At 38.3% G+C, this 24,280-nt stretch overlaps 1 protein-coding gene across 4 annotated transcripts in view; it reads right to left on the reverse strand.

Annotated features, from left to right (window-relative positions):
* Positions 1–24,280, reverse strand: part of LOC124554705 (WD repeat-containing protein 7) — a 388,339-nt gene that overhangs the window by 281,688 nt on the left and 82,371 nt on the right. For all 4 annotated transcript variants that reach the window (XM_047128342.1, XM_047128340.1, XM_047128341.1 and 1 more), the window contains one exon: positions 13,594–13,684. In XM_047128342.1, the coding sequence (XP_046984298.1) occupies positions 13,594–13,684 (91 nt within the window). The remainder of the gene's footprint in view (positions 1–13,593; positions 13,685–24,280) is intronic.

A 24,280-nucleotide genomic window follows, 5' to 3' on the forward strand; every position in this document is an offset into this window, starting at 1 on the left:
AAAACATGAGAAGTGTGCAAATTTTAAGGCTATATCATTCATGGAACCTTGTTAACAACATTTTTATAGTTCCATGTGCGATGCTGGGAAAGTGCCATATGGGTATGCCCTAAGGGAGCAACACATACAACCGACATTACACGACAGCTTCAGGTGACAAAATATGACTGCAGGTATAGCTACAGAAGTGCCCTAGTTTGGCAACATCCACACCATTGATGGTCATCTGGCATAAATGGTGATGTTTGAAATCAAACGAGTTTGAATCTTGTTGTTGCAGCACGCGGAATATGGATAGCGACAGCTACGAGTCATCTCAGTGAAGCGCTAGAGTGGACAAGCTGACTGCTATGAAATTTTTATCATCTGACTTTAAGAAAAAAATCTTTCAGACTGATACCTTCACTCGATAATTTCTTTTCATTATTTGATATAGTTACTGGGCTGCACGAACTAAGTAAATGACTGCAAACATTTTTAAGAGTTTGCAGAGGTGAAAACGCACCGCAGAGACACTGCGTACAGCTCTTTTAGGCCATACATATCTGCATATGAAATGTAGCCAACATATTGAAATTGTATTTAAAGTTAATATCATCAGAATGATGACTCTCGTAATTCTCAAGATTTTGGATTTTATATCTGGTGGAACAGATTTTTTGCAATTGACAGCACAAAAAGAGGCATGTATTTCATCTATGAATAACAGTTGAAATATTTTGGTCAAATTTTTGGGCAGAGTGGAAACGAGACTCCCTATAAAAAAGATGCACTGGGTTTTTGCCCGAATTTTCATAGCCAAATGAAGAGTGGGAATTGAATAAATGGGGTATCAAATTCACCAGCGTGAGTTCTAGTTTTGAAGAAAAAAAAAGTTAATTACTTGAAAGTAATCAGGACGAATAAGAAAAAATCTGAGTTGTGGGAACATTGAAATATTTCACTAACAGCTGCTGCTAGCTATGTAAATGAAGTGTCAAGAAGTTCATATGGAAAAAGGAAATCAGTCAAATGTTTTGTGAAATGATTTGTCTAAAAGTAAGAATTATAACAGATTATAGAAACATTTGACATGCCTTTGAATGATGATCTAAATCTATTACAGCAACTGAGGTGCATCAAATGTTTCCCTAATCTATTTTATTTCTTTCTTTTAGATAAATCATTTCACAAAATTTGTTGACTTTTCAAAATAAATTTTAATGCTTTATTTATGAAACTATTTAGATTAACTGAAACACTTGGCACTAACATTGACTGCTGATGAATTATGTTCCCAATAATCAAATATTAGTAAAATTTCTTGGTTGTTCTGTGTGTTTTATTAGAAATTTAATGTTTTCATCCAATTAAACTGGGCAGGCGTCTTAATAGCACACAAAATGTCAACAGTTTTCTTGATATAGTCTCGTGATTGCCTAAAATTAAGGGTAAATCCCTCAGTAGATAAAAGGCTTCCCCAATATCAGGATACAAGAAATAAAATGTTAAAAAAAAGGATCGTCCGAATGTGAGATCACAAAAACTGCATTAGGGTGGATCTTCATTCCACAAGAGATAGGAGCATGTGTCCACCAGCAGTGACCCATGCGAAGGCAAGTGACAACCATTCCGTCCCGTCTCCGAGTCTGAAAGGAAGAGCGCCATGGCTGAATAGGTGGTTTGACTGACTGCAGCTTCTTGGTGGTGATTTCTTGACACTGTCTTTCCCTCTCAGCCATCACTCTCTTTGCTATCCATGGCACAATAGGTTGGGGTGGGGGCATTATGATGAACTGTGATGTTTTTTTCTGACAGGCCAATTTAGCTGCTCTCACTTTAGCTGCTATGTCAGCTTTCTCATTCCCCTCAATTCCAATTTGTCTAGGTACCCCACAGATGGCCACCTCCTTTTTCTGCCATTACAGGTGTGTAGTATCCTGAACCATCTGGACTACCCTGTCTGCTGGATACATATGCTGGATTGCCTGTAGAGCACTAAGAGAGCCTGCGGAGACATCAACTTCTCTCCAACAAGAATATCATCTACTCCAGTGCTTTCTTCACCTCCTGCAGCTCTGCATAGTACACTAAGAGGTGGCTTGATAGTTGGGACTTTATAACAATGAGGGAAGGTAACACAGCAATGAACATTGTACCCTTGGTTAGATCATGGGTAAAAACCATCATGTGCTAGTGACACTCCAATAAACAGCCATTAGAAATCCTTTTTAAAACTATAACTGGAGAGTTGATCTTGTTGCACTTCATCAAGACCAAGTTAAGTGTGGACCTGGCAATTATCCAGATAGAGTATTTATTCAATTCCTGAATAAGAGCTGGTATGATGTCAACATTTCTTTAGAAATTGTAGAAACAGAGGCAGAAACAGGAAATAACTCAGACAAGTCCATGAATTGTGGTTCAAATGATGATTGTTGTGCTCATTAAAGTTCAGAACAAAAAGAGTACCTTCCTACCCCAAAGAAAATGAATGACAAAGAAAAGGCTGTAAAGTTTTTGGTTGAACAGAGGAAGAAAGTGCTTAGACTAAAGCAGTGTGCAAAGCCGGTTTTGCATCATAAAATCTGAACATGAATTGTATAGGTGGAAGACAGATTTACACGAAGTGCGAAATATGCATTGAAATGAAACTTGCAAAATTGTGAAAGAAAAACTATTCAAAAGATTCAATGCACCATTACTGAAGGAAATCTATGAGACTAGGTCCTCTGAATTACAAGTGAGATGAAAATCTCCAGGTTGCTTCGACCTGGTTAAACAAATTCAGAAAATTATACAGAAAAGGAAGTTGTAAACGTACGAAGTTTACTTCCAGTAGTAGACAAGATGCCATTAACGGGTAATTTTTATAGAAAATCTGTAGCTTATTGTTATCCCCTACTATTGCATGTATAAAGCCAGCCAGTCAGGTTTCATGTAAGAACTAAATGTAAACCACACTTTATCACTTCAAGTTAAAAAAGACAAGTCTCTTGAGCAGTCAATGAATACTATGACATATTTGTATACAACAATGGCAGTGATAAGTATCAGTGGATTACTGTTTCTGCAGCTTTATATCTGTCCTCAGGAATGTGAAGTAGGACCATATTTAATAAAAGGACTGTTTATTTGCAAACATCTTGTAATAAACGTAGGAAAATCAGGAAAAATGCAAGAGAATAATTTTCAATGACACACCCAAAGCGTCTTGTTACTGTTTGAGGACAACAATTCATCGCTTTTGTTGGACACTTGGCCTGGACATAACGACACCTCAGTCTTTAGGATGACAGCAAAAAGACTGTTGATATAATTTGGATTCCGCCCAGTACCAAAGGCATTATTCAATTGCTCAATTTTAAAATAAATTTCAACAGTGTAAAGCATTTTTCAGAAAATTCTCAGGCAATATAATTTCTAATAGTTCTTTGCCATTTTAGGTTTATCAGCGGATCAGTATTGCTGTACTTCAGTCATTTCTGCAGTGGCAGTTTGCATCACTAAATTTTACAAATTTGATCAAGTATGTCCGGTACTCAGCACAATATGCGGAACAATGGTCATGACCATTTATTACTCCATTCCAGTTATGTCTAAATACAACTATTACGCCTCTGAAGTTCCCAACTGCATTAATACTTCTTTCATGAGGTGTGCCTGGTGGAAGCAAAATGTTTGTTTTCATCATCCAATACATTTTTGTGAGAACTATGGGGAATAAACAAGGAATTGTTTAATTGTTAGTAAAGCATACATTAATAAAAAATTATCGTAAGAACTGTGCTACAGGAATTTTTGTAAAATATTTGATGTCAACAAATTAAAGTCCCAGTTGATGGAAGCCCTTTATGATGTATCATCACAGACTGACTTGATTATCTTTTCTCTGCTAGTCATTTGCATAACAGTTACACCTGTAACAGTTTAGCTGTCAATATCAACTCCAACTTATTCAAAAGAATTAATGATTTGATACATTTTTGGTATGGTTTACATGCTAAAATTTGTGTGTGTACGCACTTTGAACTTCGTGCTACGGGACGCTACACACTCTTGTCGTGGCTGGGTGTGTTCATTTGCTGTTTCGCATACTAGGGAGGAAGGGCTGTACAAACCACTGTTATATGTTGTTCTTCGTGCAGTAAAATATGACAAAGTTTAACATTTTCTTTAGCACTTGCAGTGCACCTTAGCAGCTAAAATTTTGACAGAGCATTTCTTGTATGAAAAATTTCAGTGTAGGTTTCAATACACCGAATTGGACCATTCCATTGTCAGGTTCGTGTAGTGGACTAATACTAAGCGATTTTGTAGAGGAAACTGCATATAAGATGGTAGTGCTGTCCTAAATAGAACTCCAGTGTTTGCAATTCTTATTGAGTAGGTACGCCAGCATACATGCTGCTAGGGTCAACAACACATCAATGAAGTCCATAGAACAAACTAAATGAGATGCCAAGAGCATTTAGAAGGGAACCTTTGGAAGAAAGGAAAGATTATTCTAGCAAACACCTGCTTGGTAAATTTAGAGAACCAGAATTCGATGAAGACTGAACAATTCCCTGGTTCACTATACTCCTCATATACAGAATAAGATAAGGCAGATTTTGGGCAAATACCATGGCATGCAGCCAGTAATCTTTCCCTCATTCTGTATTAGAGATGGTGAGACCATCCTGTTAACTGGCAAGTAACTAGGACTTCAAGTAGTTCACTGCTTCTGGTTATATCTAGTATTACTGTAGGAGGAAATTAACTAATCAGAAGTCCAATCCGAAAGAAAGCAAGTGTTGACAGATGTGAAAATTACCGAACTATCAGTTTAACAAGTCACAGCTACAAAATACTAACACGAATTCTTTACAGACGAATGGAAAAACTGGTAGAAGCTGGCCTCGGGGAAGATCAGTTTGGATTCCATAGAAATGTTGGAACACGCGAGGCAATACTGACCCTACGACTTATCTTAGAAGCTAGATTAAGGAAAGGCAAACCTACGTTCCTAGCATTTGTAGACTTAGAGAAGCTTTTGACAATGTTGACTGGAATACTCTCTTTCAAATTCTGAAGGTGGCAGGGGTAAAATACAGGGAGCGAAAGGCTATTTACAATTTGTACAGAAACCAGATGGCAGTTATAAGAGTTGAGGGGCATGAATGGGAAGCAGTGGTTGGGAAGGGAGTGAGACAGGGTTGTAGCCTCTCCCCGATGCTATTCAATCTGTATATTGAGCAAGCAGTAAAGGAAACAAAGGAAAAGTTTGGAGTAGGTATTAAAATCCATGGAGAAGAAATAAAAACTTTGAGATTTGCCGATGACATTGTAATTCTGTCAGAGACAGCAAAGGACTTGGAAGAGCAGTTGAACGGAATGGACAGTATCTTGAAAGGAGGGTATAAGATGAACATCAACAAAAGCAAAACAAGGATAATGGAATGTAGTCGAATTAAGTCGGGTGATGCTGAGGGAATTAGATTAGGAAATGAGACACTTAAAGGAGTAAAGGAGTTTTGCTATTTGGAGCAAAATAACTGATGATGGTTGAAGTAGAGAGGATATAAAATGTAGACTGGCAATAGCAAGGAAAGTGTTTCCGAAGAACAGAAATTTGTTAACATCGAGTATTGATTTAAGTGTCAGGAAGTCGTTTCTGAAATTATTTGTCTGGAGTGTAGCCATGTATGGAAGTGAAGCAGGGACGATAAATAGTTTGGACAAGAAGAGAATAGAAGCATTCGAAATGTGGTGCTACAGAAGAATGCTGAAGATTAGATGGGTAGATCACATAACTAATGAGGAGGTATTGAACAGAATTGGCGAGAAGAGGAGTTTGTGGCACAACTTGACTAGAAGAAGGGATGGGTTGGTAGGACATGTTCCGATGCATCGAGGGATCACCAATTTGGTACTGGAGGGCAGCGTGGAGGGTAAAAATCGTAGAGGGAGACCAAGAGATGAATACACTAAGCAGATTCAGAACACTGTAGGCTGCAGTAGGTACTGGGAGATGATGAAACTTGCACAGGATAGAGTAGCATGGAGAGCTGCATCAAACCAGTCTCAGGACTGAAGACCACAACAACAACAACAACAACAACAAGTCAGCTGGAGCCAACAGAACAGGCAGTCACTTGCAGATGCTGAACCACACTAAATATGCAGAATTCCCAACCAGTACACTCTGAATGGGTACCAAAACACACAAATAATGATGGTCAGAACAGACTTCCACACTGTGTGTGGTGATACATTTTATGTATTACATAGCACAACATTTACTCCGATAATATTACTGCTTTGTAATCAGTAAAAACATTTAATTTACATATATAGTCCAGCAGTTGGCTTGGTGGCTCTGAGGATAAGTGCGAGACTGGAAATACAAAGGTCTGGGGTTTGATTTCCAGTCAGTTTGCAGATTTTTTTTCCTGCCACTTATTGCTTCCTTCACCTCTGAAAATGATTTGTTTACATGAAAAATGGCAAGATACGCAGTGATGCACAACCTACGTTAAACTTAGAAAGTCAGTTCTAAGGATGGAAAAAGGAAACTGCATAGCACAGGCAACACGACAATGTCTAGTAAAACACTGTGGTGTTAAAACAACATTCAGCCTTACATTTTTTGTGTGAAAATGAAGATCAGATATAAAGCAGTTGTTTTACAAAGCGGAGAAGAAATTCCATCCCTCTTGTGGGAATGATTATTTACAAGTCTCTGCAAGCTTAATGTTGGTAAAATGACTTCTTTTACTATAATTGTCCCGAGCCCATTTTTTACTTATTACACAGAAAAACATGTATTTCATTTTTCTTCATTTGTTTTCCCTACTTTCCACTTCAAAACTATCACTATTATTGTTATGTTAAATTCAATGGCAATAAGCAAACCTCACAACATCCTTAGAACAATTTCATCCTCTTACAAAAAATGTTTTTATTTCACTAAACACAAAGCCAGTTTTACACTGAATTTGTGCAATAACTCCCACGAAGTCAAAAGCTAACAATGGATTTTAAATAATTTCCTTCTTTGCTACATTTCTAATCCCTCTTTAAAAAAACTATAAATTATCATGATTATTTCTGTATAAAAAAAACTTCTGTGAGAAAAACAGAAAGCACTCAGCTCGATACACTTATTTGAACGTCCTGTACTTTTTGTCCAACTGGAGCAAGTAGGGGCCTCCAAATGAAATGACATGAAACCTTTGGCTCCAGAAGATGTGCTCCAGGACTAGCACTATTCTGCTAGTGAATGGTGCATCACTATTCGTACAGTCTGTACAGTGGCTTGCCCAGTATATGAAAGTAGAATTATATATGAGAACAACAGAAGCACAAATGTTCAACACACAGCTATAGGACATTTATCCATAAAATATGAGACCCTTGGAAAGAAGGAAGATCAAGGTTTAATGTCCTGTGGACATCGAGGTCATTAGGGATAGAGTACAAGCTCAGAATGTTTCAAGGATGGGGAAGGAAATCAGTCTTGCCCTTTTAAAAGAACCATCCTGGTATTGCCTTTAAGCAATTAAGGGAAAAAACGGAAAACCTAAATCTGGATGGCCAAATGTGGGTTTGAACAGTTGTCCCGAATGTGAGTGCATTGTGCTAACCACTGCGCCAACTCAGGTGGTGGAACCCTTGGAATCCGAAATAAACATTTTACAACATAATTAGTTCAGGAGTGCACTCAAAGTGAAAATGATTGTGAAAACAATATCTTAACCAAATGGGGAGCATCATGAAGGATACAGAAATTAGTGATCACAAGGTCACTGTAGAGAGAGTGAATACCGTGACATCTAAACCCATAAAAAAAATAAAAGTAAAATACGTATCTTAAAAAAATTAAAATAAAATAAAAATTTGCTTGGCGCTTTCCTAAGAAACAGTCTCCATTTGTTTTGAACCAAATATGTAAGTGTAGACCACGTGTGGCTTAAATTCAACAAAATAGTGCTGATAGCAGTTGAGAGATTTATACCAAATACAATAATAAGTGATTGTAGTGATCCCCCCATGGTGCACAAAACAGGTCAGAATGCTGTTGCAGCAGCAATGAAAAAAGTATGCCAAATTTAAAAGAACACAAAATTCCCAAGATTTGCGGTGTTTTAATGAAGCTCGATATTTGGAGTCGGTTGTAATGTGAGATGCTTTTAATAGTTTCCAGAATGGAACTCTGTCTCAAAATTGGTCAGAAAATCCAAAGAGATTCTGGTCGTATGTAAAAGTACACCAGCAATAAGACACAATCATTACCTTCACTGTGCGTGAGTGACAGTAATGTTATTGATGACAGACACATTAAAGTGGAGTTAATGAATATCATTTTCCAAAATTCCTTCACCGAACAAGAAGAAGAAGCAGGAGTAAATATCCCAGAATTTGAATCAAGAATTCTGCCAACATGAGTAACTTAGAAGTAGAGATCCTCAGTGTAGCGAAGCATCTCAAATAACCCAATAACAGCAAGTACGCCAATCAGATTTCTTTCAGAGTACACTGATGTAATAGCTCCATACTTAGCAATCATATACAACCACTTTCTCGATGGAAGGTCAGTACTTAAAATTGCACAGGTCACATCAATACTCAAGAAAGGAAATAGCAGTACTCTGCTAATTACAGATGCATATCACTGATGTTGATCTGCAACAGGATTTTTTGAACATATATGAATTACTTAGAAGGAAATCCCTATTGACAAATAGACACATGATGATATGAGTGCTATTTACAGGGGATCTCAACTTGATTGTATATTTCTAGATTTCCAGAAGACTTTTTGACACCATTCTTCACAAGCAGCTTCTAACCAAATTGCATGCCTATGGAGTATCATCTCAGCTGTGCAACTGGATTCATGATTTCCTGTCAGAAAGGTCACAGTTCATAGAAAATGACCGAAAGTCTGAGTAAAACAGAAGTGATATCTGGTGTTCCCAAGGAAGTGTTATAGACCCTCTACTGTTCCTAATCTATATAAAAGATTTAGGAGAAAATTTGAACAGCCCTCTTGGACTGTTTGTGGATGATGCAGTCATTTACTGCCTAGTAAAGTCAAAAACAATTACAAAATGATTTAGGCAAAACATCTGTATGGTGCGGAAAGAGGCAATAAACCCTAAATAATAAAAAATTGAGGTCATCCATGTGAGTACCAAAAGGAATACATTAAATTTCAGTTAATGATAAATCACACAAATCTAAAGGCTGTCACTTCAACTAAATACTTATGGATAGCAACTACGAACAACTTAAAATGGAACAGTCACATAGATAAGTTGTGGGGAAAGTCAACCAAAGACTATGTTTTATTGGCAGAACACTTAGAAGATGCAACAGATCCAATAAAGAGATTGCCTGCACTACACTTGTATGTCCTCTTCAGGAGTACTGCTGAGTGGTATGGGATCCTTATCTGACAGGACTGATGGAGGACATCAAAGTGATTTAAAGAAAGACAGCTGGTTTTGTATTATTGTGAAACTGCAGAGATCCTCCAAATACAAAATATTTTGTTGATGCCAACCTACATAGGGAGAAATGATCATCTCAACAAAATAAATCAGAGCTTGCACAGAAAGATTTAAGTGTGTGTTTTCCCCAAGTGCTGTTTGAGAGTGGAATGGTAGGGAAATAGCGTGAAAATGGTTCTATAAACCCAATTCAAGGCTCTTATGTATGAATGTATGAACTGCAGAGTAGTGATATAGATGCAGATGAACTGACTTGTAGTTTGAGGGTACATCATGACAGTGGCTCTTAAGGTTACTGAATAATAATAATTAATCATCCATGGTCATTATTTTTTAATGCTCATTTAACAACTGACACATTACAGAGCTGAAACATCATTTTTGAGGACCAGGAATACATTTTCCACTAAGCACTAAATCAAAAAATTCTGCTGGGAGTCACCTGTCAAATGAAAAGTAATACAAACGCTATTGTAAAATACACTGCATTACAGACAGATGCAATGTTAAAGAGAGGCAGTAGTCCTGTCACTGTGGCAAATCCCATAGACTCCAAGTCAAATAACTGTTAGTCATCAAACCTCAAACTGGTCATCAGTGCGACAGTCTAGCACACGATGGGCAAGACACACAAAATTAGTTCATCTTATTCCTGATGTCTGATGCACAACTGCTAATTCTGAAGTCAACTGCCACAACCTATTGAGTGTCAATGACAGATCTGTCTATTACTGTCATGGACTTTAATGCAAGATAAAAGAACCACAGTTCACCGAATCACTCACTGAATGAACTATGGACGACAGTGACTGATGAACACTACACATCACAATGTACAGATATCATCACGAGTGCAGGATCACCACCACCAGATGCTCAAACCACAGATAATGGTGCACAAAATGATGCATCCTACTAGGCAACAGTCCACCTTTCGGCAGGTATTCTCCTATTGTGGCAGTTTAAACAAAACAAAATTATGCACCCGATATGTTGGGCATTGCCTTTCACTGGAAAACGATACAGAAACCTTCTGTATGATCACGTAAAAACATGTATTTGGGTACAGCAACAAATAAGTGACATTTACTTTCACCCAGACAATGAATCACTTCACTACTCCAGCATTATGTCAGAATGGTTGGAGAAACGCCCCACAAGCATGAAGGTGCTTGTATGGGCCCTTTCCCCCCTCATAAAGGGGGAGCTCATCTGAGACAACATTGAGCAATACCATCTCTGACTTACTTCCATGAGTTGTGGGTTGTGAGTGAGAAGCCATAAATCAGAATAGCCCCCAAACATTATCGGTTTCTCATAGAGTCCAAGTCATGACAAGCTACTCATATCAACAGGCTAACAGGTAGGTATGTCTAGTTAAAATTCCTACGTGTGTGTTCATTTATTATGATAACCTTTTTCAGTCATTTATACACATTTTTGTGTTTCGTTTTCTATGCTAACCTAAGCCAGTCCTTACATGCTTAGAAAAAGTTCACTCCCAGATGCCATCTGCTGCAATGTTCTGAGTATAATCATCACACCTCTGGCTGATCATTTACTCTACACTCACTATGAGTGGAAATCCTGTGGTAGTTTTTGGGCTTAGGTTGCCATGCAAACTGATTCTACCTTGTGTAACTTCCATTGGGCCAATGGACAGTCCTAATTTTAAATCTGTGTAGCTTGTTTTTAGACTTAAGTTTACAGAAGCAAGATGAAACTTGTTTTATTGTCCAGCTTATAGTTCATTTCCCTTTTTCACTTTTTGGCAGCATGTTATTGGAATTTTTAGCAATTTAAAAATTCTGTCTAGTTGTTTTGTAGAGGAAAAAAATTAAAGAATGAAATAAATATTCAAATAACTTATGGGTTTGCTGCCGGGTGACATCGTCTACCACCGCCAATATTTCGACAGGAGCACACCCTGCCATTCTCACAGCACAACTGCCCAGTTGTGCCTTGAGAATGGCAGGGTGTGCTTCTGTCAAAATATCAGTGGTGGTCGACGACGTCACCCAGCAGCAAACCCGTAATTTATCTGAACATTCAATTCACTGGGAAAAGTTAAGGTCTCACAATGAAATAAATAAATACACAAGAATTAAAAACTGGCGACTTGTATTTCAGGACTCAACAGCATTGACAGTTGCCTCTAACTGAAATTGTGAGACCCCTTATGTGACTAATTCCATACTATAACACACTGTTCACAAATGTGTAAACAACTATTTTAACTGCAGTACAAAATCAACAGTTCCTAATAAACTTAACACTGCAAAGCACTTTATTACCCAATCACCATCTACAGTTCAATTAGCTTTCATTCCAGTCTTGACATCTGAAAGTGTCTACGGTGATTAAAGTGTTTGAGTGACATTGAAGTTTCATCTGCCCTAGGTTAGATGGCAGTGATTTGTAGTATACAAACAGCCTCATACATGTTCAACGTACACAGAGTGTATTGGACCCACAGTAACACGCAAAAAATCTAGTAACTGAACAATTTATTATTCAGTGTAGTCTTCACAAAACTACTCCGTCAGCAGAAATGATGCAAGATTCAGAAAATACTGTACCACAGTACAATATAATTACTAAATCATTTGCCCATAGTCCCAGAAGTCTGCTGCACCCAGTTTTTTCCTCCCTACTGCCTGTGCTTTACAATCACACCCCAAGTGCTTCAAGAAGCACAAGAATGGAGAAACGGCTGTACTACAATAAGCAATTGCATTCCCATTATCGATTGACATATACAATGAGGGGAGGTAGTGCCTGATATGAAACTGTGTTGTCGGCTTATTTGGATTGAAATTAATATTCTAGGCAAATCAGTCCACACTGATCTAAACAATGTTCATTTTCTACAGTGTTCCTTCATGATAGACTGTAAGCAAGCTATTAAGCCTTCTGGTGCATCACTGCTACATACAAACAAAGGTCCCTAGAGATAATCATCTGTGAAAGTGCCACGTAGACTGTTTGCAGGTTTGTAAGTACCAGCCGTCAAATGTTCTGCAAACACAATCATTTTATCAAACATGACACGACACGACACGACGCAACGCATCACAACACAACACAACACAACACAACACAACTCGTAAAAAGCTTCCACGCATCTGGTACATGATAACTTGGTGTACCACTGGACATCCTTTATTCAGCACAATTTGATTTATCCCTGTAAAAATGTATTTGGATTTCCTGGCCTTGTGGCTTTATGACATACAACAAACAACACACAACTTAGCATGATGAGTATCTGTCTGGCAGCTGCTTTGTTGTGGAAACAAAAATTACACACTTCATCTAAGACAGATCTTCTGATAGAAAATTTATTCTGTCTTGATGGTGGAGGCAGAAGTTTGCTAAATTGTCATAACAGGGTTTTTTTGTCTTTTATGGTCACTCACGGTCGACAACATGTATCTGACAATCACTTTTGAACCATGATTTTTCACTGCATTTAAACCTCAATATGAAATCACAGACAGTTTATCTGGGTGAAATCTTTTTCCCCACTTTGTTGGCCTGGTAGCATTGAATTTTAAGTATTTTTATATATACTGGTGCATCTCATTACTTTTAATTGTAAAGCAAATGCTATACATAAGGAAGATGGCACTAAAATTAGAGCAATTTGTACCCACATGGAGAAATAATCATACTTCATACACAAAATCAATGATATTGGAACCTCACATATCCTCCACTAGACAACATACGATGTTTTGCACAATGCAGATACCTACTTATAACAGTTGCGGAAAAAAGAAAAAACTGTTAAAATTATCTCTTGCTTGGCAAAATAAAAGTTATGTTTCCTTGGTGAAGTAGCAAAAATTAAGACTTGTCCGAGACAGTTGTAGCCTAGAGCAACACAAGTGTTAAAAACATTTTCAAAGTATTTTATTCTTTATGGTGCTCTATTGAAAGATATGGAGTTCAATGATTGGAAACAAGCTCATTTAGCCTCACACCAACTGAACATTGATGTACTGATTGACAGACTATATCTGCAATAATCTACGTTATCTGAATAAAAGATACTCTCACACTAACTGCAACTGATTACTCATGAGAACACTTTTACAACAAGTATGCAACAAACCTTTTCCTCTGGAGCTGCAAGCACACAGTAGAGAAATGGACTGTCTGTTTCAATGGACTTGCTATGGAAGTCTTTGTTGTCAGCAATACAGCTGGAAGAGTAACAACAAAACAACCACTTTTAACACAGAATCCAAAACTTCATAAGAAAACTAGAAACTACAAGTTATCATTACTCAGCAACAAATTGGCAAGATTCTCAATTCAGTACACACACAGAAAGTAAGCAGACTACAGTTAGATAAAGAAGCAATTCATGTTTCTGAAACCAATACCATTCTCACAGACCACACTCAAATTTTATAGGAGAAGCCAAATACAGCAACAGAAAACAATAAAAACTGTAGTAGTCTAAAATTTTATAGCCTGATGTAAGCAAAGGCTACTCTGGCACTTTTATACTATTAGTGTTTTATTGCACACACAATATGTTCCCATTCTCCAAAGAAGTTAGAAGCAGTTTTGTGTTGCATTAAGTAGTATTGTTAGGAAAGCTACACACAGCATTGAGAACCAAGCTATTTGAATATGTACTTGCCTCATTTCAGGAATGTCAATGTGCCTTCATTAAGAGTTTGTGATGTTTTGACTTGGCATGTTGTATTTGTATAACTGTCCTTCACCACACGTCTGATTTCAGTGCAAAAACAAGATCTAAGGAAGAGGCAGGGGAAGAAAATATGAAAGCAAACTAAAATAAGAAAACCAAGACCCCAATAACACAAAAAAGAAATTTTAATACAGCTCATATTAACATTAAACAGTGGATACTGAATCTACTTTCCACAAGCTGAAGTTTCTTTTAAGTCAACATGAAAGTTTTATGTTAGTACTACTCAGGTTTTGACTAAATTCAGCTGTTCCTTTACACGTTTATTCATTTCTTCCTCCTCATTTCGTAAGTCAATAAATTAATAAAATCTTGTGAATGAGAAAACATCTGAGCGCTACATCTACTTCAGTACATTCCGGGGAGAAAGACCTTCCTAGAGTTTTTCTGTCACTAATTTAAGAGAGAGAGAGAGAGAGAGAGAGAGAGAGAGAGAGAGAGAGAGAGAGATATATATCCTGTCAATGGAATTTGAGTGACTGATTTTGTTCTTTTGTATTTTTATATTTTTTTTACGATACAACCACATGAGCATTTCACAATGCCATACCCGGTTTGAACCAGTCACCATTCGTCTTCAAATTAAAGGCACATGCTGCAAGTGGTCTCCATTGCGTTGTCAGCAATCAATAATGACAACTCAAGGGAAACCACTTGCAGCATGTGCCTTTCGCCTGAACATGACCACTGGCTCAGTAAAACTGGTAATGGCATTGTGAAATGTTCATGTGATTGTGTCATTAAAAAAAATAAAAGATAAAAAATAAAATAAGCTAATTTAAGATCAGTTGCAATATTTATCTTAGTGGAAATTGTTGTCTCCTGGTCCATCTCAAGGTTATGGAGCCACATAGATTGCTCGAGGATGCACCTCCAGCCCAACAATTGCTGGCACACCAAGATAAACGACACCACAAATAACAGTGTGTATGCTGTTAACTTTCATCTTAGATGTCAGAGTCAACACTGGGGTTATAGTGCCACAGTGGAAGACTCTCCACTTGGGTTGCCTCCTCAACTTCTCCAGAATCACCAACACCGTTCCTACTCGAGAGATCTTTTAGATAGCTTGAAATCGAATGGCACACCTTTCACTGAACCACCACCTAGCACCACGATCATCAGTCATGCACTATTTCACCAAACACTATATAAACTAAAATTTTAAACAACTTTTAATTTCAGTTTGCTTTTCAGTGATACTCTATTCTTTCTGTAATACCCTTGACACCACTTCAGTAACTCAAAGTTTAGTAATTGTGAACGTCAGTGTACTGTGCATCCACATACTATCTCAGTAAGAAAACAAACATTTTGATAAAATTTTCTCAGCTTCTGGCCATGTCAAGTGGTTAAATGTTCAGTCAAGTGCTCCTTAGCCACTGTCAAGTGGTGACTGTCATGCGATTGCACCATTCCTGTATAGCGACACTGCCTTCTGTGACATCACTGTTGCTCACTTCGGTGCCATCTATGGTAATGTTTTCACTGTGCGCCTGCCACATCTACTTCAACCTCCTGATGGCTGGATCTCAAGCTGTGCTTAGCTGCAGACTGCTCTCTTTATTGAGGGCATTGACAGAAACTTTAATTGCAACTGCTTCTTTTATGACGCTCTCAGAAAAACTATTTGTCCATTTAACAATGGAGGTCTTGTTGAATGCAGTACTGTGTTCATTTTTCTGATCATGTCCTGCTACTGCTGATTTCTCAAAATACCATACACAGAATTGCCTCATGTCCTACTTTGCATTGCTCAATAGCACCCAAGTCAGTCTGACATAAAACTGTCCAAACCCATTAGATATTTTATATAGCCCTTGTGTTCTGGGGCCTACATCGCCCTTCAAAGGCCTTACCAGTTATAATTTTTGCTGGTGGCCTAAAGACTGAATTGATTTCTTGCCTGTTTAGGAACTGGGTAATCTTTCCTATTACTGAGCCACAGAATGGCAAAAACACTAGCTTCTTAGTGCAGAAGGCCTTCTCAATAGGCCTTCTGCTTGTGTGTCTTTGGAGACATGGTCTACAAAATCTGCTGGTGGTTGTCGCGGTTTTCACTGAATAGTTTCCGTAAATGGCTCAGTTCCTTTGTTAGGTTTTCAGCATCTGAAATGGCTTCCACTCAACGCGTCAACGTCTTCTGTGATGGGTTGTGGTAGCGGCTACTGTGCAGACACCTGTCAGTCTACTTCCATTGCAAACTTTATGTCATCATGGACATGGCTGAAGTGGTCCAACTATTCTTCCATCCTTTCATGTCCACGAGGCCAAACAACTAATGTACATAAAGAATTTTGTTGCCTAGCTAGCAAATGCTTGTTTTTGAGAGTTTTGCAATAGTCACTGCAGATACTTCTCATGTAACCTCGAATTTTTCAAAAAAATCTTTGAAATAATCAGTAGTACTCTTCCTTATTGGAGGAACTGGGCTAGTCTCAATGCTTGCTACTTTTTTATTTATGTGTAAGTAAATAACTACTCTGCAGACTGGTTATTATTGTACAGCAATCTGTCTAAAAATTGGTTTCATTTATTCACTGTAGTTCCCTTATCCCTGTCTCAACATTCATGGTATTCATCTGTCTTGCGCAGATATTTTCTAATTTTTTCCCCACAAAAATTAATCAGCACACTGCTTTCATATCTATACCTACATTATTGAATGAAACCAAAAGAAATGGTACTTTCCTGTAACATCCTCTCAAAGTCATATACTGAAATTAGTTCACCATCAGCTTCAGAAAAAATATAAGTATTCATTTTTTAATGTACAAACTTCAAGTCCATTACACACCAATGTGCCATTCATTAGCACAGACTTAAGTTTTTCAAGTATTTTCCCATTCCTAAGACCTCAGCATCTTTACTAGGAAGTACTTAGGGACAGAGGGACTTCTTATTCTGACAGAAGCTGTTGCATAACAAATGCAAGATAGAATAAAGCCCAACTTCTGCAGGCTACTATAGCAGCATAATTAAAAATGTTTACAAAGCCCATGTACTGAACCAACAATAAAAAAGGTTATATCCAACTAAGAAGCACTTATGTTACTTATGTTTACAAGAATTTAACTTTTTCCTAATGATAATTTAACTCTTGTTTATTCAGCACTTAATTGGTTTGTCATTCATGGTGAACTTTTAGACAAAGAATATATTTGAAAGAGAGACACAAATATGTACATTTAACACTTTTTATAGGATTCATTATAGTGTAGTGTCCATGCAGACTTTTGATACACTGAATTTTAATAAAATCAAATTTCCCGAGTTGTCCAGTCACCAACATATTAACAAACAAGCTAACAGCAAATTTACGATGATTACAGAACACAGCTTACAATTTGATACATTTTAAAGTGCAGTGCAGTATAGGCTAGAGTAAACAGAAAGCAACACTAGACAGTGTCAAAACATGTGAATGCTTCTGGGCAATGGGAAGTGGCTCACAAGGAGACCACATGGCAATCTGATTTTTGCAATTTTTTATATTCTTGGTACAGTTCAGAACTCAAATATCAATCATCATAACCAGTTCTATGCAACTCTCAATAACTCCTGATAAAATCAACTCTGAAGTTCTTTGCCCATTTTTAATACCCTGAAATATGGTCGATTTTTCTCAAAAGACTGCATGGCTCTGCAATAGAATGCTCACCTGTCATGCAGGGGTATTAGGTTTGATTCAAACCAGAGAATTTTTAAAGAAGTGTGCATTTTCCACTAGCATTTCTGTGAAGTGCAAGACATTATTGTACACAAAACTCCAGTTTTCATTGTAAACAATAATTCTTAGCTACCGACATTTTATTAAAGATTAAAAAACAAAACTTAACAAACTAAAATCCTTCATCATTGTGTGTTTTACATTACGTTCATGAAACGTGAACTTTGTTTAAAATTTTACCATGAATGGGAAAATAACTTCAGTCACCCATGTGATAGATGAGCATTCTACCACAGAGCCTCACAGCCCTTTACAAAGACAATCTTGCAATGGCTTATTAAGGCAGCTTGGAAAACTTCAAAGACAATTTTCTTAAGATTCTTTTAGAGTTACACTGAAAAACTTAGGTTACCGTCAAAAAATGTGTGTGTGTATGCCTGAAAGCAATTTTTCATGGACAATCACTGCAACTGAAGGGAGGACTGCAATGCATGACACAAACTATAGGTGAATAATATCATCTAAGAATAGCAATTTTCTGCCAAGCATAATATTACTACATTTTTTTTTCATTTTGCATTCTATGTTGTGAATCTCTGAAGTCCCAGAAGAACCTATGCAATACGGTTAAATCATCACAATAATCAAGTCCAAATCTTAAATCAGGGATGTTAATGAAATATAACACCTAACACTGAAAGCATGTTTTTATTATCTTCAATGTACAGAAAGTACAGAGCAATTCCAGGACAGAAAGAGCTGCTATTTACACAAAAACTGAATATTCCGTAATACACTAACATTATAAACATAAAATTCTGAAAACTCTCCAGAAATAATAAATATTAAATAAAAAAATAATTGCTAGTGGTAGAGTTTGAACTGGTGACATGTAGAACACAAGCCAGCAATGCTAACCACTACACCATACTGCATGCAGTACAGCTCACTGCACTATTTCCTCTCCTGGAGGAACAGCGACACACTATTCCGCAAGTCCTCACTGGAGCTGACTATAGTATCCTGGATCTAGATCTCGTCACTGATCCTCTGTATGTTAGTGCTGATGGATCCTCACTTTCTGTTTGTGTTCTCACATCCTCTTCACTAACATGAGCATCACAAGTAGTACCTCCCATCAAAACTTTGCAACTGTTGAACAGGCCCGCATTGTCCTTGAATGAGAAGCACCCATCCTATATCTGCATCCCAGGACTGTAGTAGGCTTTCATATGGAGTACATGGATGATATCTCTATGTTTTTGTCTTCTTGCTGAAGGACAATGATCTTGATACTTCACACGTGACAACCAAGAAGCAATGGAGGATATGGTACAGCTCCAAGTAGTATTTTAGTGACTTCTCCAACAGTCCCACTTTCCACAAAGACTTTAAGATCCATACAAGTCTCTTGCAATGCATCTCACTGGCCCAACTGTGTTGCTTATTCAGTCCTAGTAATGAGGTGTTTCAAGTAGTCTTCCTTAGTATCACCCAGTTGAAATAGGAACAGTGTATACATTGTCATTTCAGTCCCATAACTGGTGCAGAAAGAATGGTGTGAAGCCTGTAGTGTCTTGCTTCAGTGTGTCGCATGTGAATGTAGCAACAGACAGTACTGTATCCCAATCTCTGTTCATCATCAATGTACATCAAAAGCATATCAGTCAAAACCTTATTAAAGTGTTCTGTGAGGCCGTTTGTGGCCTGTACTTGTGTCACTTGCATTCCTTACAGTGGCTCAGATAGTGTACAGCAAATCAGTAGAGACCTGGGCAGTGATAGCCGAGTGAGATTCTGTCTAGAGTCTTCACAAATACCAGATCACCCGATGTTGCAGCTTCGTAGAAAAACTTTAGGATAGCTGGCCGAAAATGAGATGGGATGATGAGCAAACATTTCTGCCCCATCAGATCACAACTCCTTAAATACAACATTTATATAGTTTTCAGTAATGCTGGATCTTTCCTGTTCTGCAACAATGTCATTCAGTGCAGCAATGACAGACTTCATATATGTTTTGTTACACAGAAAAATTCCTTGAAAGGCAGTTGGCATCCTTGTGTTTGCTTCCATTTTTGTATACCTCTGTGACAGCCTTCTCCTGAAGCCCCAGTGCCCGTATCATCAGTTGACACAATGGATTTTTAAAGCTAGTCAGCCAGCATTGAGAACGGTGGCCTACCACGAATGTGAGCACTTTGCCAAATAAATACGGTTCAAACTTGTTGATGACCTAAACAGATACAAAGCAATTTTTCTTGGTTGTTGAGTAGTTCTCCTTGCACTCAGAGTACTTCAGAAGCTGTACTTCAGAACTGGAGATGATGATAACACCTCCTAAACAAAAGGATGACCTACCTTTCGCCTAATTCCAAGGAAATTTGCCATCCCCTCGCAATAGTTCTAGACCAAGTCATGCCCTTGGAAGAAATCTTACAATTCGCCAAAAGTAAGAGCACATTCCAAGAAAACTCTTCACATGCTGAAGAGTTGGAAAATCTGTAACTGCCACTATTTTCCCTGGATCAGGGCCAACACCATCACCATTAACTAGATTTCATAAGATTTTTATTTATTGGGCAATGAGGCATTTTGTTTGGATTCAGGCAGAGGCCTGTAGTCTGAACACACAACACCACCATTGCCAGGCAGCTTAGATATCCATCAAATGTCTTCAAAAAAACAACAATGTTATCCAATATATGTTCAAAGGTGGCTGGAGCATTACATAGTTCAAATTCATGAGCTCTGTCAGGAGTTACAAAGGCAGCCTTTTCACAGTCAGCCTCGTCAACCTCGATTGCCAGTGGCCTACCTGCATGTCTACAGCTGAAAAATACTTTGCACCTTTGAAGTATTCGTATTTCTAATATGACTTCAATGGGTTGACAGCTTTTTCTTAGTTTTGTTCCTTTGGTAGCAGACAGAGAAATGTTACATGCTATACTCCTTCACAAGGGCCAAATGAAAGGACCAAGAACACTGAAGTTTCAGTGATGTCATTTTGCAGCATCTTTCTTCACTTCCTCCTAGATTATCCATCATTCAGCTGGTGACACCCTATACAGGTGTTGGCTAAATGGTAGATGATCCCATAGTTGATATGGTGTTTTAAGATGGTCTGGTCTTTTCTCCACTCAAGAATTGAAAGTATCCAAAAATTGGTGCAGAAAGGCTAACACTCACCAACATTGCTCCCCGATCAGATCATATGCTTGTAATCGTTGCTGGTATGTAAATTTCTCTTTTGAGTCTAAGTAGCTTTTTGATGAAAGCTTCGCAGTTTAAGTGAACATCTAGACTGATGACTGACTTATCATCTTAATGGCAGTGGGATAACATCACCATAACTGGCAAACAAATGGCCACTGTAAACTTTGTTATGTGCACTTGTTGGAATACCTTAATCTGGAGCTCTGAAATTCCAGTCTATGACTGCTAGTGATGTCTGCAGCAAGTCTCATCAGAGAGTAACAGAATGACTACTATCTGCTAAAATGCCAAAAATTAAAGGCTGTGTTCTGTCATTGATAGTTATTGTTCCTTTCAGCTTGATGTATTTTCCTTTTATGACTTTCAGCACAGTCACTTTTGTATTGTGGAGCATAAGTCTTCTTCAGCCGGCAACACTAAGCATTCAGCCTCACAGAAAAAGAAGCCAAGAGCTCCGTAGTACTTGGACAGGTTGGTCACAGAGTATGTTGTCAGTGAGATTTCCCGACATCTTTGTGATTATCATCTGTGGATGATTTTTATGTTTGGTGGTCCCACCTCCACAGCTTCCTCCAGTTTTCCAAAATGTGGCAGCTAGGCAAGTGGCTGGTATCTCCATATGGCAACAGAACTGCTAAAGCACATTGGGGACAGACCTCATCCAGGGTATGGCAATGGACTTCATCTCACAGGTCCACTATAATCACCTGTAGTTGACAAGTGTTAAGAGAACTGTTGTGATGATTAACAACTGGTGACACAGTAAGCTAACACTTCTTTCTGGGCAGCAGCATACATGTCCATGGCACCCACTGTGGAAACATTCTGGTATCTGTTGTTCTGCAGGAAGTTATACCTGGCTGAGGAATTCGTTGTACTTATGTTTGTCAGATGGTCGATTGTCATCTCATGGTTGTGGCATACATCTTAGTTGGTGAAGTATATTCTTTGTGGTGTATTTGACTGGTTGTGAAGATTGGTGATAAAGATCAATACAAATCTCCTTCAACATTGTCTATTACCTCCTGACATATGGAGTCGACATTCATGGCTGCTATCTCTTGCTTACTCAGTGACACAGTTCTAGCTGCCACAAAACACTTTCTCTCTTCTCTTACTACATGGTGTATGAGACAGGTGAAGTTGTAGGGGTCTTATACAGCTGCCATAGGGATCACATTCGAGAGTGTCATACTTTTTTCATCAGACTCTTCTGTTGCATTTCCTTGACGTGCTTGCACCACTTGATCAATTCCTAAATTGTTGTGATAGTCTTTAATATGAGGACAGTTTCATACATGTCTTCTGTGACTACTGTCATCAACTGCAAGGTTTTATCAGCTATCATATTCCAATTCACAATGTGGCAGAGGGTCAAAACAGTATATATGTACATCTATCATTTCTCCATGATGTTGGAGCTCTGCTTTTCAATTATTGTTCTGCTAGCTGCTTATCACCACCAAATATCAATCCAATTCAGCCTAGAATTTGTCCCAGATATCCAGCCTGTTTTCATTGTTCTTTAACAACTCCTCTAGTGTACCTGCAAGTAAAAGTGCACTTATGCCCTACATATCATTTCGTCCTACCAGTTGCATTTGGTGATTTGGCTCTCTAAGTTTTCATCTATTTTTAGATTGCAGATATATATTTTAACGGTTTTTGTGATAATATTTACTATATAAGTGACTTATTAGTGGTTTCTTCATTCACCTCTGCCTTTCTTGTGTTGCGACCTGATATTTGTGAGTGTTTCGTATCGAGCAACTTAACCTCTTACCCATGTTTACATTCCGCACTGATCAGTTGCAGCTGTAGCGGCGCATCGAAAGCTAAGTACTAATTAATTGTTTGTGTATAGTAGTTCATTTAGGAACTTTAGTAGTCTTCAACCGGTGTTCTTGGTGTTTTCCGGTGAAATAACTTCAGAAGAAATTTTTGCGAACTGCTTTCAGTTTCGTTACTGTCATTAGACGTTTGATTTTCTTTCTGTGTTAGTATTTTGTTATATTCTCATTTGTTGTTGATTAATACTGTCAATAATAGTAGTCACTTTCCTTGTGGAGCAAGTTTGTGATTATTGTAGTCAGTTTTTAACATCTTCTTATTGCAGTAGCGGAACTTAAAGTTATTTTCTTGTTTCAATAACTGTAAAATTTTACCATGAGTGAGAAGTGTGGACTTTGCCGTAGGTTCCTGAGTAGTGGATTGCGGTGTGAGACTTGTTCGAAGTATTTTCACTGGGGGGAATGCAGTGGGGAAGCCAGTGGGCATTCTGGTGAGATCCTCTCCTGGAACTGCAGGTTATGTAGCAAGAGTATAAAATCTGTGCCCTTCAGGTGCAGTTGAAAAACTGCACAGGAGGAGCTAGATAGGATGAGGAGGGAAAAGGGGGTTGGGGAATGGGAGCTGGCTGTTGGCAAGAGATCTGCTAGGAGAAGGAGATTTTCAGATAGTTTTACTATTGGTGTTCGTAATAGATTTGACCAACTGTCAGAGTCTAGTGGAGAGGAATCTCTAGTGGCTGTAGATGTAGGAAGTATGCAGCAGACCTCAGCAGTTACGGTGGCTAGGACAGTTGCAAACTCTAAGAGAAAGAAGAAGGTTTTGCTGTTAGGTAGTTCTCATGGTTGCAGGAAGTTTTGGGGAGTGAGTACCAGGTCACCAGCATTGTGAAGCCTAATGCAGGATTGGCTCAGGTGACTTTTAACATAGGGGGGTTATGTAGGGATTTTACAAAAGAGGATCAGGTAGTGATTGTGGGTGGGGCTGGTAATAGTATTGATAGGGATGGGGAGTATGACATAGATGGTGACCTGGGAAAGATAGCCACTCAGACTGGCAACACGAATGTGCATTTCGTGGAACTGTTTCAGCGTCACGATCGGCCTCATCTTAATACAGCCGTCAGGCGTAATAACATGAGACTTGGGGGTGCGCTAATGACAGAAGGCATGAGTCACATTTCAGTGGTGTCGGTGGAGTCTATCAGTAGGACGGGTTTCACTAGACATGGCCTGCACCTCAACAGGTATGGAAAGGGGAGGTTGGCAAAGCTTATAGGTGACAGCATAGGTGAGGGTGGTGGGATCACTCATGGGAAAATTCCTGCAGTAGTGGGTGTTAGAGCTGTACCTTTTTTAGATTGAAGTCAGCTGACAGGTATTCCTGCTTAAGGGAAGTCTCTCT

The sequence above is a fragment of the Schistocerca americana genome, chromosome X (genome assembly GCF_021461395.2).
Source record: "Schistocerca americana isolate TAMUIC-IGC-003095 chromosome X, iqSchAmer2.1, whole genome shotgun sequence".
NCBI lineage: Eukaryota > Metazoa > Arthropoda > Insecta > Orthoptera > Acrididae > Schistocerca > Schistocerca americana.